Consider the following 11,005-nt stretch of genomic DNA (forward strand, 5'->3'; position numbering starts at 1 on the left):
ATGTCTGCAGTCTCTGACCCCCGGATGTCTCTCCTTTATCCCATAGGCCTCTTTAAGGAAGAGAAAACTCTCAACGGATGAATCCGGGAGCGACGAACCTGAGAAAATCAAACCGGCCCTCCCAAAGCCGAAGCGAAGCTTCCAGTGCCGAGTGTGCGGTTACAAGACGGCCAGCCTGAGCGACTTCCGGCAGCATATTCCCCAGCACTGCACGGACGAGAGCTCCCACCAGTGCCGGGAGTGTGGAATGTGCTTCACATCCCCCAGCTCGCTGAGCCGCCATCGCTTTATGACCCACAAGATGAAGGGGGCGGCCGAGGAGGAGCTGGAACCTCCCCAAAAGGTGGAAGAGAGCACAGACGGAAAACTGTCCTGCCAGGTGTGCAACAAAACCTTTGACAGCCAACTCAACCTCAACACTCATTTCCGCACCCACGGCATGGCCTTCATCAAACAGCGCCAGAGCGGGGCCACTGACAACTGACTAGGCCCCGCTATCCGGTAACCAATCCCTACAAGTGCCTTAATCATGTGATCTCTGCCAGCCGTCTCCAGCATTGGCCCATCAGACTGTGGCTGTTTCTTCCCCCCTCCCCCCTCCACTGCTGTCTGTACCACCAGCAGGGCGGGGTCGTGGCACGGCTGCAGAGATAACCACTTAACCCGGCTGTTGCGGTCCTATAAATATGTAAAATATCTTTAATATAAATGTCTATTTTTCTGCACAGAATTTCTAGGGAAATAGTCCGCGTTCACTTCTCCAATCGTTGGGTTTTCCTTTTTCTTATTTACAGTAAGGGGGTAACGGGGTGTTTTCCTTTAATTTATACCCTGTAGATGGGGAAGGGGGGGTATGTTCTCTATGAGAGCCTGCAGAAAACAGGACGTAGCGCCGGCGGGGGGCACTGCGATAGTCTGCCACTGCTAAAGCACTACAAGTACCAGCATGCCCTGCCATTTATATACCCCTGTACTACTGGTATAAGACAGCCTATTGGGCCACTGCAGCCTGGTTGGGTTCTGGTAAATATTGCCCCTTTTATGTTATTACCATTCAGGATTTTTATTGGTTAGAGGAATTAGTTCCGTTTCCAGTCCCTTTTCTTTTTAGTTTATTTTATTTGATGTTAGGTGATTCTCAGACAGGTCCCCAGGGGCCACAATCAGTGCTCATCCTTTACTCCTGTCTGGTAACCTTGACTTTGTGTTGGCAAAGGCCCGGCCTGATCATCTGGTAAATGGGGCCGTTGCCAGAAGGGTTGATGATGTCAGTGGGACTGTGTGAGCTCTGGGGACTGCTCGGTGTTATTGGATTGTCTGGTAATAAAGTGGCAAAGTTCCCACAGTGTGTGCGCCCCTTGGCATAATTTGTGGGCCATGAAATATCATACTAACCTCATGATCAGCTCAGGTGAAGCCACCCCAGAATATTCTGCTCCAGACACGGCCGGGTCTGTTGGCTTTATATTTCGGGTTGTTCTCATGTTGGAAGTCCATTTTCTCCCCCTGCACAGGTCTTCCTGCATCTGATGAATACGTCATTGTAGTGACTCCTTGACTCGTCATTCACCTCGTTGACTCCTCACCCACAAGTGAGTGATGGTCTCATGCCATGGTTTCGTTCCTGAGGTTTTGACCCTCCCCTAGGTGCTGTTTGGTGCAAAAAGGAGCCAACATTGTAACAGTCCTGGTGGATTGTACACTTACAATGTCCTGTGAGCTCCTACGGATCCTCCATTGGCCCCATTGTGTTAAGTTATGGAAACCCATAGACTGGCATTGATCTTTGTAGGTTGGAGATGAAGTTTCTGTGCTCGTCTTTATTATTTATTAGTTGTACAATCTCTGCCTGTGAAATGCAGGGACAGCGCCCCCTGTGTTGGAGGAGGGAAGAGCACAGACATCTCAGTGGGGAGCCATGAGTTTTTATTGATCAATCATATTTGTGTCTCGGGTTAATCCAGCATCAAGCGATCCTAAAGTATGATGGACGTGCACTTACATGTGAGGGGAGGAGGAGGTGGCTCAAAGGTAAGTCCTTGGGCTGCAGTACTTGGAGGTGTGAGATCAATTCCCAGGCCTGAAGTCTGGTGACTCTGGGTTGCTTCACCTCACCTCCTGGGGGTCACAGGGAACCCCTTTATGTGGTCACATGGAACCCCAAAAGTAATGAATATCAGTTTAATATGGTTACCCCTTTGGGAGTACCTGAGACCCCTAAAAGGGAAGAAGGCTGAAGGTCCCAGTGCCAGCATAGATCTGACTTTTATAAAGCAAAAATGCTATGTCACCTGTGTAGTGGCCCCACATTCTTCTCTGGTCACATCACAGGTCCAGTGATCACCCAGTAAACCTGGGGTTGGGTACCTGCTCTGGGTTCTGCCCGGCACCTTACAGTGCCACCAATTTGTCCTTGCACCAGGGTGAGGAGATTGGTGTGGAGTAACCCACTCGGGGGATTGAACTCTCAGTCCCATCAGCCCTCAAAGTAGGCGGTGAGTCCTTTGCGCTGTCTCCTCCTTGGACAGATGTTAGTGCTCGTCCTCCTATTTCTTTTGGATTGGCACAATAATAATGTGGTAAAGATAAGGATAGAACTCATGGCCACGAACCCACCATCCAGAGAACTTACCTTCCATCTATCTGCTCCTGATGTTGGGAGGGATATCTCTTGTTTCTCTATAATGATGACGGAGTAATTATAATGTGGTAAAGGAATGGTTTGAACTTATGACAGCCATTCATCATCCTGAGCACCTACCCCTCATCCATCCTATTCACTGAGGGGGTCCCCTGTCAGTTTCTCAGTTCCTTCTATATTATTGCAGTGCCCAATGTAAAAACAGCAATAAAGGGGAAGGGAGGGGATTGAACCTGAGACTGTCAATGATCAACCATTACCCTGCAGAGCCACCATTGACAAACAAAGTGAACGCTAAATCAAGTCAGCGAGAAGGGGGCACCTATTGGGGCAGGAAGGTTCTCCTCATTCAATGGATCAGCTCTGATCCTCTCTGTAATCAGCGACAAAATTATTCCGAAACCTAAACCTCCGGCTGAGATTATATTATTGGGCGAAGTGGTGGCACCCTTATATAATATTTCCACGACTCCCGTGGCCATAAATGGGTGCTGAGATCTTGTTTTTGGGTTTGAGTTGGTCCGTTGTATGGCGGGGATCAGTACTTCAATCTCTGTATCATATTCGAAGTTCCATTTACTATGGAGCCTGCTGCCCATTGACTTTCATCCTACGTGATGTTTCAAAAGTGACTTTATGAAGCTTCCCCGATCCCTATGGCGGCCCGCAAGGGTTGTTACCATTAAAGTGGACAGCGCTCTCTGTGGAGTCATCATGCCGCTCCCTAGCTTATAAAGTGTCGGTGAACAATAGGCCAGTTTATTCCTGAATTGGATCCGTTATAAATGTGACAATCACTTCTATCAATGGGGCAAATGCCATTGTTGGTTATTTTTGTACTTGTGGGGCAATCAGCTTTTTAGATGGGCCCGCAGGGGTTAGGGGTCCCTCCTGTGATTGCTCGCAGTTTGCTCGTTCCTTCTATTACCGTCTCATCAGCAGACATTATGTTAGGAGGGCTTTGGCCGGCCCTCGAGGAGCAGCAATAAGACTGTGCCACATAGAGCTTTATTATTTACACGTATAAACGGTTGGTCTGCTAGGACAGAAATGTGTAGCTGGACTGTATGGTAATCCTGAAGCTGTATGGTAATACTGCAGCCTATTGTAAAGAGGACCTGTCAGAAAAGTCTTTACCTCTTTTAGAAGGGGTCTATTTAGGATTAAAAGGGGTCTTCTTGTGTCTTCAAGAATGGGTGCCAGTTCCAGGGTGAAAGGCTCCTATGAAGCACCCACCCTAAACCTAGCGCCACTTCTGGAGGCAATGGCTGTCTGTGACAGGGCCCCATGTACTTTGTATTTTATTTTTCTGTGTGTAGGCTGGAGGAGCAAAGAGAAACAAGGCCGTCTGTCCTCCTCTAGTGGTCCCGACCTCGTCAGTAACCCCCCCTTGCCCCCCAAGTGGTGGATTGTGGGTAGATGTAGGCAGATTCCAAATGTGCCCCCGTCATTCCCTGGCGGTTCTGCTGTCATGTGACCCGCTCGGTGAACCAGTGTTGTGTGTCCCCTCTCTGCAGTTTCTGATTGTAAATGTGGTTTGAAATTCTGATTTTACTACATAGAACCTTTTTTTTTATATAAAACTCAACCAATCACCGGTGTACAGAAAATAAAATGTCTGATTAACACAAACCTGGTGTCCTGTGATGTCACTGCCCCACCTCCCACCATAGTATGGAACCCAACAATGACATCATAGGGTCACTTGATTGTCCACCCTTCCAGTCCAGGTCACCTTTAAAGTTTTTGGTTACAGATAGAATCCAGGCAGGTGCACAATGCTGGGTCAGAGCATGTGAGGTTCATGCAGGGGCCCATTGTGTATCACGGTGTCACCACCCACCTCCTTCCCACATTCCCCAGAATGCAATCATTCCTCGGATACGGTGAATTCTGCTGAGGGTTGTCACTTTATTGTTCTATAAATAGATTCAACATTCCCCCTCCGAGCACAAAATATAAAAACTGTAAAAATAAAAGCTGTAATAAAAACCAGGCTGGGGTTTCATATGTACAGTGCAGGAAGACATCACAGCCATTTTGTGAAGGGACCCTTTGTGTGTCAGGATGTCTTTTTTGTAATTCCACCCAGTGGTAGGTAATCAGGGTCATTGGACCCTGGCAGTTCTCGGAGGTCAGATCTTCTCCACATAGTTACCGGGGAACAGGCCCTCCCGTCCACGCAAGCGGCCCTGCCACCATCCTGAGGGGTCTGCGGGAGAGAAGAGAATTAGGAGAGGGGGTAGGAATTAGGGAGTGTGGAATGGTTTAATCCTCCACTCGTAAGGCTGTTGGTCTTCATGTCCATCGTCAAGGAGACAGAAATCCATAATCTCCCAAAAATGAGGTGAGGGGAAACCTTTGGGGACACTAGTCCCCGTGACTACTAAACTAAGTAAAACTTTTGGCTGTAGGTGATCGAATCCACCATTATTAGAAGACATAGTAGGGGTCACAGAAGACCTCAGATATTAGGTCCCTCAGCACCCTATTGTTACATGGACGCCTTGGTTATCCCAAGAACTAAACCTTGGAGGTCCACTTTGTCCCCCAATATATAAAATACCCCTAAAAAATCTCCTTCTCAGGCTGCACTATAATCATGGTTTGTCCTGTGTGGTGCTGCAATGCTACCTTAACAACATGAAAATGGCTCAGAATCTTTGGAGCATTGGTTCAAATGGTTGATCCGTCATCAGTTGAGGTTGGTCGATCATATTCGGACAGATAAGTGCTGCTGGACACCAAAAAAGTCAGCTGACAGGATAATAAGACCACACCCCCGAGGAACACAGAAAATTCTGATTACTAAGAAAATTGACTGTAGAAGATGCCAAAGCCACCAAGCACCCCAAGAACCAAAACTCTTCACCAAACCTGAGCCAACTTCATCGGTGGACCAAGCGCTGGTTTTACTTCACCTAAATATTATGCACCAAACCAAATGTATTATAGAAAGAAAAATGGAACCAAAACACTGTAATCAAAGGCGATGGACTTATTGTGACCAGACATGGTGAAAAACAGACGGGATTATGGGAAATAGAGTCCTCAGTAATACCAACCTTCTCGAATGATCTCCAGCACAGCGTTGGCGTTGAAGCTCAGCTCATCCGTATCCTGGGCATCGTAGGCGTAAAGAGTGCGGCAGAGAGGGAGCTGCGGCTGAGGTTTTGGTTTTGGTGCAGGTTTGGCCCTCCCCCCTCCGGGTACGGGTTTTACTTCCTTGGAAAGTCTTCGCTGTAAGCTGGAAAGGAAAAACAATACAATGACCGGCCCCGCGTTCTTTAACACCATTATAAGATCAACAAAGATTCTTCACCAAAAGTTTCTGCCTAGTCTAGAGATCCCTCAGTTACTGCCATGCTTACCCTGCCACCCCTTGGTCGGGCACATTCATAAATCCCAGGTCCACATTCGCTGGTGGTGCCTTGGCACGAGGACTGGCACCCTGTCTGGGGAGACTTGGCTGCTCGATGCTGCTTTGACGTGAGGTGAAGGAAATTCGTTGTTGCAATGGGGGCCGGAAACCCTTTTTGTTGCCATTGGCGATGTGAGACCCTAAAGAGTTCAAAAAAAAGAAAAAAATGAAGGCCAGTTTTATGGAATACGATTACAGTGGAACCAGGAATTCCGAGAATTCCAACACTGGCGTGTATTCTAAAGAATGGATAGAGGAGGTGACAACATCAACCAATCACATATTAGCAGTTGGTTTGGCTTGGAAGATCTCAATATCTGATGGGATCAATTAGGACAAATGGGCTTTGTACCTTCAGCTTCCATGAGCCGCTCCCCTAATAAATGGCTTCCCTAGGATCCACATCCAGCCATTGATCAAAAACAAGAAGCTTGTAAGGAGCCAACTGCAGACCTCTATGCCAGTTTTGGGTCAGAACCTCACAAATAACCAATGGTTTGTTGGGTGGCACTCACCGGTACTCTTGCTGTGCATGGCGCCTCCCAGATATTTGCTTTTACGGTTGTCTTTCCTGGTGGGTCCTGGATGAAGGAGAGTCAGTACAATGTTAGGGGCCACCATTACCATACACTGACTAGATACACTTCGTAGGTCGGGTAATACTCACGTGAGTTTTTAGGTAATCCGGGTCCAATCATAACCAGCAGGACCTTTCCATTCACCTTTGATACCGCAATGTCACCAGATCCAGTCTGGAAGTTGATCTGTCGAGTCCCCGCCGCACCCCAGGGGGTCCAACCTTCCTTCTTCACCTTGAACTCCAACCTGGTAGAAGGAACATTACCATCACAACCAAGTGTGGCACCATGACCCTTCCCAGCCAATCAGAGATCATGTCAACGGGCATAAAACTGAAATCTGAATGGAATGGGGAACTGTGATCAAGATCAGCATTGTTTTAGGAAATCCTGGCAAGCTGGGCGCCCATAGAACCTCGTTTATGTTATTGGGGAATGTCCACTCTCAAGCAATCGGGGGTTCATACCAATCAGAATCTTACGGGCCCTGGACAATTTAAAGCTTGAATAGGATTGCCAATACCACCCAGTAACTGCAATCGAGGAGACAGAATTTGGAATCCCCTACAATTGGCTTCCATGATAATGGTCATCACAGAGATTAACCAGCATGCAGCTGTTTTATATGCTGGGGAAATTTCAGCGCTCACATTAGAGAGGAAGCCACCGCGGCTCCAATAAGCACAGAATTATCGGTAAGGCACCACCTGATCACATGCCGCCCTCTTAAATAAAGAAAAAGCTACGTGAGCTCTGCAGAGGATGGACATTGTAAAGTAGCCCCGCCCCTGCTTACTGATTGCTGAATCTGACATCCAGTTTTCTTTGAGTTCGTTCTTCATAACGCTTGTACAGCAGACTGAGGAACTCCGTCTTGAAGACGCTCTCTAATACACTGTCGTACTGAGCTTCATGGATGATGATGAAATCGTCTTGAAGTGTACTGAGAAGAGATAAACACGCGCGTCAGATTACATGCTATGCGCGCTATGAAAGTAAGAGGAATCCCCCCGGAGAGGAATAATATAGCTTTAGGTTCTTCTGAACCCTAAGGGGAGATACCATGGTTCATTCCACCTTTTACCTCATGGAGATGGATTGGATGTCCTTCAGTTCTATCTTCCTTTTCAGAACCTCTTTGATTTGGCCCTTCTCGGGACCCTGCTTCACCTTCTCACGGCCAATCAGATATACAAACTTCGGCGTCAGCACCAGATCACGTTTTAGAGTCTAAATAAGAGGGGGGACAGAGTTATCGAGTGGAAGAGCCAAATACTCATTTGCATAGGAGGCAGGGGGTTATGCTCTCACCTTAAACCGCCGGTCGTATTTCACCACTGTGTCGGCTAAATCAATCCTTTCTCTTCGCCCAATGAACTGGCGCAGTTCTGGGCGGCCGTCCATCCCGATGTAGTCGCCCACAAAGTTGCGGTTGATGCTGTTCCGTCTTCGCTCCTTCTTATTCAGGACGATGTTGGAAGCTGGAGGCAGTAAAGTTGTGATTACCGATAGAAGGCTGTCATCCTCTGACCCCCCCGGGCTGTCCAGTATTTCTGGAGTAATGATAGGCAAGTATGAAACCTGCTACCTACCTTCCTCTCTCATTCGGATGTACTTGCGGACGGCGGTGTGCTTGCGCCAGGCTTTTTGGATAACACGGGCATAGCTGTCATACTTCCTCTCCCGCATCTCTTCCAAAAGAAACAGCTGAAGGGGCAAAAAAATAAAAACTGGTTGGAGCCCAAGAATCGTTCCTCGGATTTGTGGCCAACCTCCTCTGCTGGTGACCAAATGCCATCAAATCAAATATGGCGCCACCAAGTGACTCACCGACTCTGGAGCTTTGATGAAGACTTTGGTCTTGCCTAGCTGGTATTGATCTGTGTCCATGTTTACTGACTGCAGTAGGTGGAGGACGCCCTTCTTCTCATCCCCCCGCCACTCCGGCCACGTCTCCCGTGTCAATATGGCGTACCTGAGGACATAAATGGAATAAAGACACCCAAGTTGGTAATTTCTTTTGGGGCTCCCTATTAAACTTTTTTTTTTTTTTGTAGATTTGCAATGGCAGACATTTGAGGCAAAAGCATACCCACAGGAACATGGCAGAGGGGCCCTGAAAATGGGTGGTCAAGTAGGAGAGATCCTGTCCATGCCTTGGATGAGGTCCAATCAACCCTGGAGAGAGCCAATGAGACTTTTACACTGATTCAACTTCCAAGGCATGGACAGGCTATGGGGTAATGGTCATCACAAGATAATGGAAGGCTCAAGAGGAACCAAAAAGATTCATGGTGGCCTTTATGTGGCAGAAGCTTGGGTCAGGCAGTGGGGTAATGGTCATCCCAAGATAATGGAGGGCCCAACAGGAACCAGAAAAGTTCATGGTGGCCTTTACATATCAATAATTAGCAAAAGATTTAGGAGCCTGTAGACTTTTGCGTGGTTCATAATCCTCCTGATTTTGAGGAACGGGCCCCAAAGGTCCCACAGTCTTTCAAGCATCCATAAATAAATGGGCAAGATAGCTTCCCATGTCCATGAGCTTCATACCTGTTGAGGAATTTCCTGAAGATTCTGCGATAGGCGTACCCAGCTCGGCGTACCCGGATGTTTTCCCGAAGACCAAGATACTCGACCTGATGTTTCACCCTAGAAGATATATGAAGAGTCAAACACCGCCCACACCACATGATTAGCTCCCCTTCTTTCCCAGGTACCTGTTGTCCTCCCAGTCCCGCGGCTTCTTGGACTCGTTGGGTTTTATGCAGCGGATGTAGTGGGGGGTGCACTTCATGAGGGTCTGCACCAAGTCATTGGCTTGTTTCTACATGGAGGAGGATTTGGAGTTAGCGATGGGGGTAAGGTCCCCTCAGGTAATAGGCATCCCCCAACCCATCAACAAACTCAGAATTCCCAAAGTCCTTGGTCTCACCTTGATCTTACTGCTGGCAGTGCTCGGTCGTCCCTTCTTATCCGCATTGAGGTTCTCGGGAAAACGTTCTCTGATAAACGGTCTGCAAGGGACATGTGATCAGATATTGGAGCAATTACATGGAAAGAAAACAAAATATTAATATAATGAAAAATATACTAAAAAATTAAAATAATTTTAATTGTAAAAATCAATTTCTAAAGTAAAAATAATGTAAAAAAATTGTAATGTATTAAATCTACAGCCCTGAGGAAGGGGCCCCGTGAGCCCGAAACATGTCTGCTTGTTTCTTGGATTCTCTTAAATTATCTGCACTGTCCAATAGGACGTTGATTTTGTGATATGTGGCATTGTTGTAGAAAACAAGGACAGACCTTGCATGTGAACATTTATTAGAGAAGAAGGTAAGTATGTAGGTTGGTGGGTAGGTTGGGGGCTGGGAAGCGACAACTCACATTTCACTGCTTTGCATTAATTCAATGAGATCGGTGAACAGGACGTCCCGATTGCGCTCACAGAATCCTTCCACATCGTAGGACACCTGGAGATAGGGAACAGATGCTGTGATTTAGTGTCATCAGCTGCAGCCCAGCTGTAAATGGAGACCCTCCGGGGAGGGGCCTAATATTACAAACTAAAAGCTAATTTATTAACTAAAGGAAAATGATATCTGCCAAATATAGTGAAGTGATGGAAAACTATTTAGGTAACTCTCCAGGATTCCTTTCTGCTCTGGTATTTCCTAGGGTGGTGTCCCCACCTACGAGTGCAGTGATTGGCCAATGGTTGCTCCTCACCTTCCCGGCGTAGTGGTGGATGATGAACCCTTTGTTCCAGCTGTTGAAGTGTTGGTGGCTACCAATGGCGGACTGTAGTTTCTGGAGCAGTGTCTGGTCAGCGCCTTCCCCTTTGGCGTGCATGGTGGCGCAGACATCGTCCAGGATGCTCATAACCCCCGGAGGACTCTGGGGGAGGTGAAAGAGACGACAATTGGTGAACTAAGAACATTGAGAGGTTTGTGGTGGTTCAACAATGGGAGATCCAGGGGATAATAAACTTATATCATCCAATAATAAACCAAACGTGCACCCCCATACTACACACCCCACAACACCATCCTACATCCCCGCCACTACTGAACCTATTAACCCCCTCCATCTTAGACTCCCCCAACCTATGCACCTCCCCCCATTCTACATATACACCCCTCCAAACCCATGAACACCCCCCTACTGTCCTAGAACACCCAACCTCTGCACCCTTCCACCATCCTACGTCTGGTCGCTCACCACTTTGTTCTCTATCAGGTCACACACAATCTTATTATTGAAATATTCAATCGGATTCCAGTGGATCCCCTCCTGGATGTATTCCTCCTGTAAGACCAGACAAGTGTTAGCGAGACAAAGGGATGTCCCCGACCCTAAAGA

The 11,005-nt window shown here is 47.6% G+C and overlaps 2 protein-coding genes across 3 annotated transcripts in view; one reads left to right on the plus strand and one right to left on the minus strand.

The window, feature by feature from the left end:
- The window catches only part of ZNF687 (zinc finger protein 687), a 13,230-nt gene extending 11,882 nt beyond the window's left edge, over window positions 1-1,348 (plus strand). For both annotated transcript variants that reach the window (XM_072428918.1, XM_072428919.1), the window contains exon 9: window positions 47-1,348. In XM_072428918.1, coding sequence (XP_072285019.1) covers window positions 47-484 — 438 coding nt within the window. In that variant the 3' untranslated portion in view covers window positions 485-1,348. The remainder of the gene's footprint in view (window positions 1-46) is intronic.
- Window positions 1,349-4,532: 3,184 nt separating this feature from the next.
- Window positions 4,533-11,005, minus strand: part of LOC140342454 (unconventional myosin-Ie-like) — a 10,015-nt gene continuing 3,542 nt past the window's right edge. Inside the window, exons 9-24 of the mRNA XM_072428651.1 lie at window positions 10,865-10,951; window positions 10,373-10,540; window positions 10,031-10,116; window positions 9,576-9,657; window positions 9,361-9,467; window positions 9,194-9,292; window positions 8,471-8,615; window positions 8,233-8,347; window positions 7,952-8,121; window positions 7,725-7,870; window positions 7,437-7,583; window positions 6,730-6,887; window positions 6,578-6,643; window positions 6,013-6,202; window positions 5,707-5,888; window positions 4,533-4,853 (exon numbers count right to left, since the gene is read on the minus strand). Of these exons, the coding sequence (XP_072284752.1) occupies window positions 4,777-4,853; window positions 5,707-5,888; window positions 6,013-6,202; window positions 6,578-6,643; window positions 6,730-6,887; window positions 7,437-7,583; window positions 7,725-7,870; window positions 7,952-8,121; window positions 8,233-8,347; window positions 8,471-8,615; window positions 9,194-9,292; window positions 9,361-9,467; window positions 9,576-9,657; window positions 10,031-10,116; window positions 10,373-10,540; window positions 10,865-10,951 (2,025 nt within the window). The 3' untranslated portion in view covers window positions 4,533-4,776. The remainder of the gene's footprint in view (window positions 4,854-5,706; window positions 5,889-6,012; window positions 6,203-6,577; window positions 6,644-6,729; window positions 6,888-7,436; window positions 7,584-7,724; window positions 7,871-7,951; window positions 8,122-8,232; window positions 8,348-8,470; window positions 8,616-9,193; window positions 9,293-9,360; window positions 9,468-9,575; window positions 9,658-10,030; window positions 10,117-10,372; window positions 10,541-10,864; window positions 10,952-11,005) is intronic.

This window comes from Pyxicephalus adspersus, chromosome 12 (assembly GCF_032062135.1).
Source record: "Pyxicephalus adspersus chromosome 12, UCB_Pads_2.0, whole genome shotgun sequence".
In the NCBI taxonomy this organism is placed as follows: Eukaryota; Metazoa; Chordata; class Amphibia; order Anura; family Pyxicephalidae; genus Pyxicephalus; species Pyxicephalus adspersus.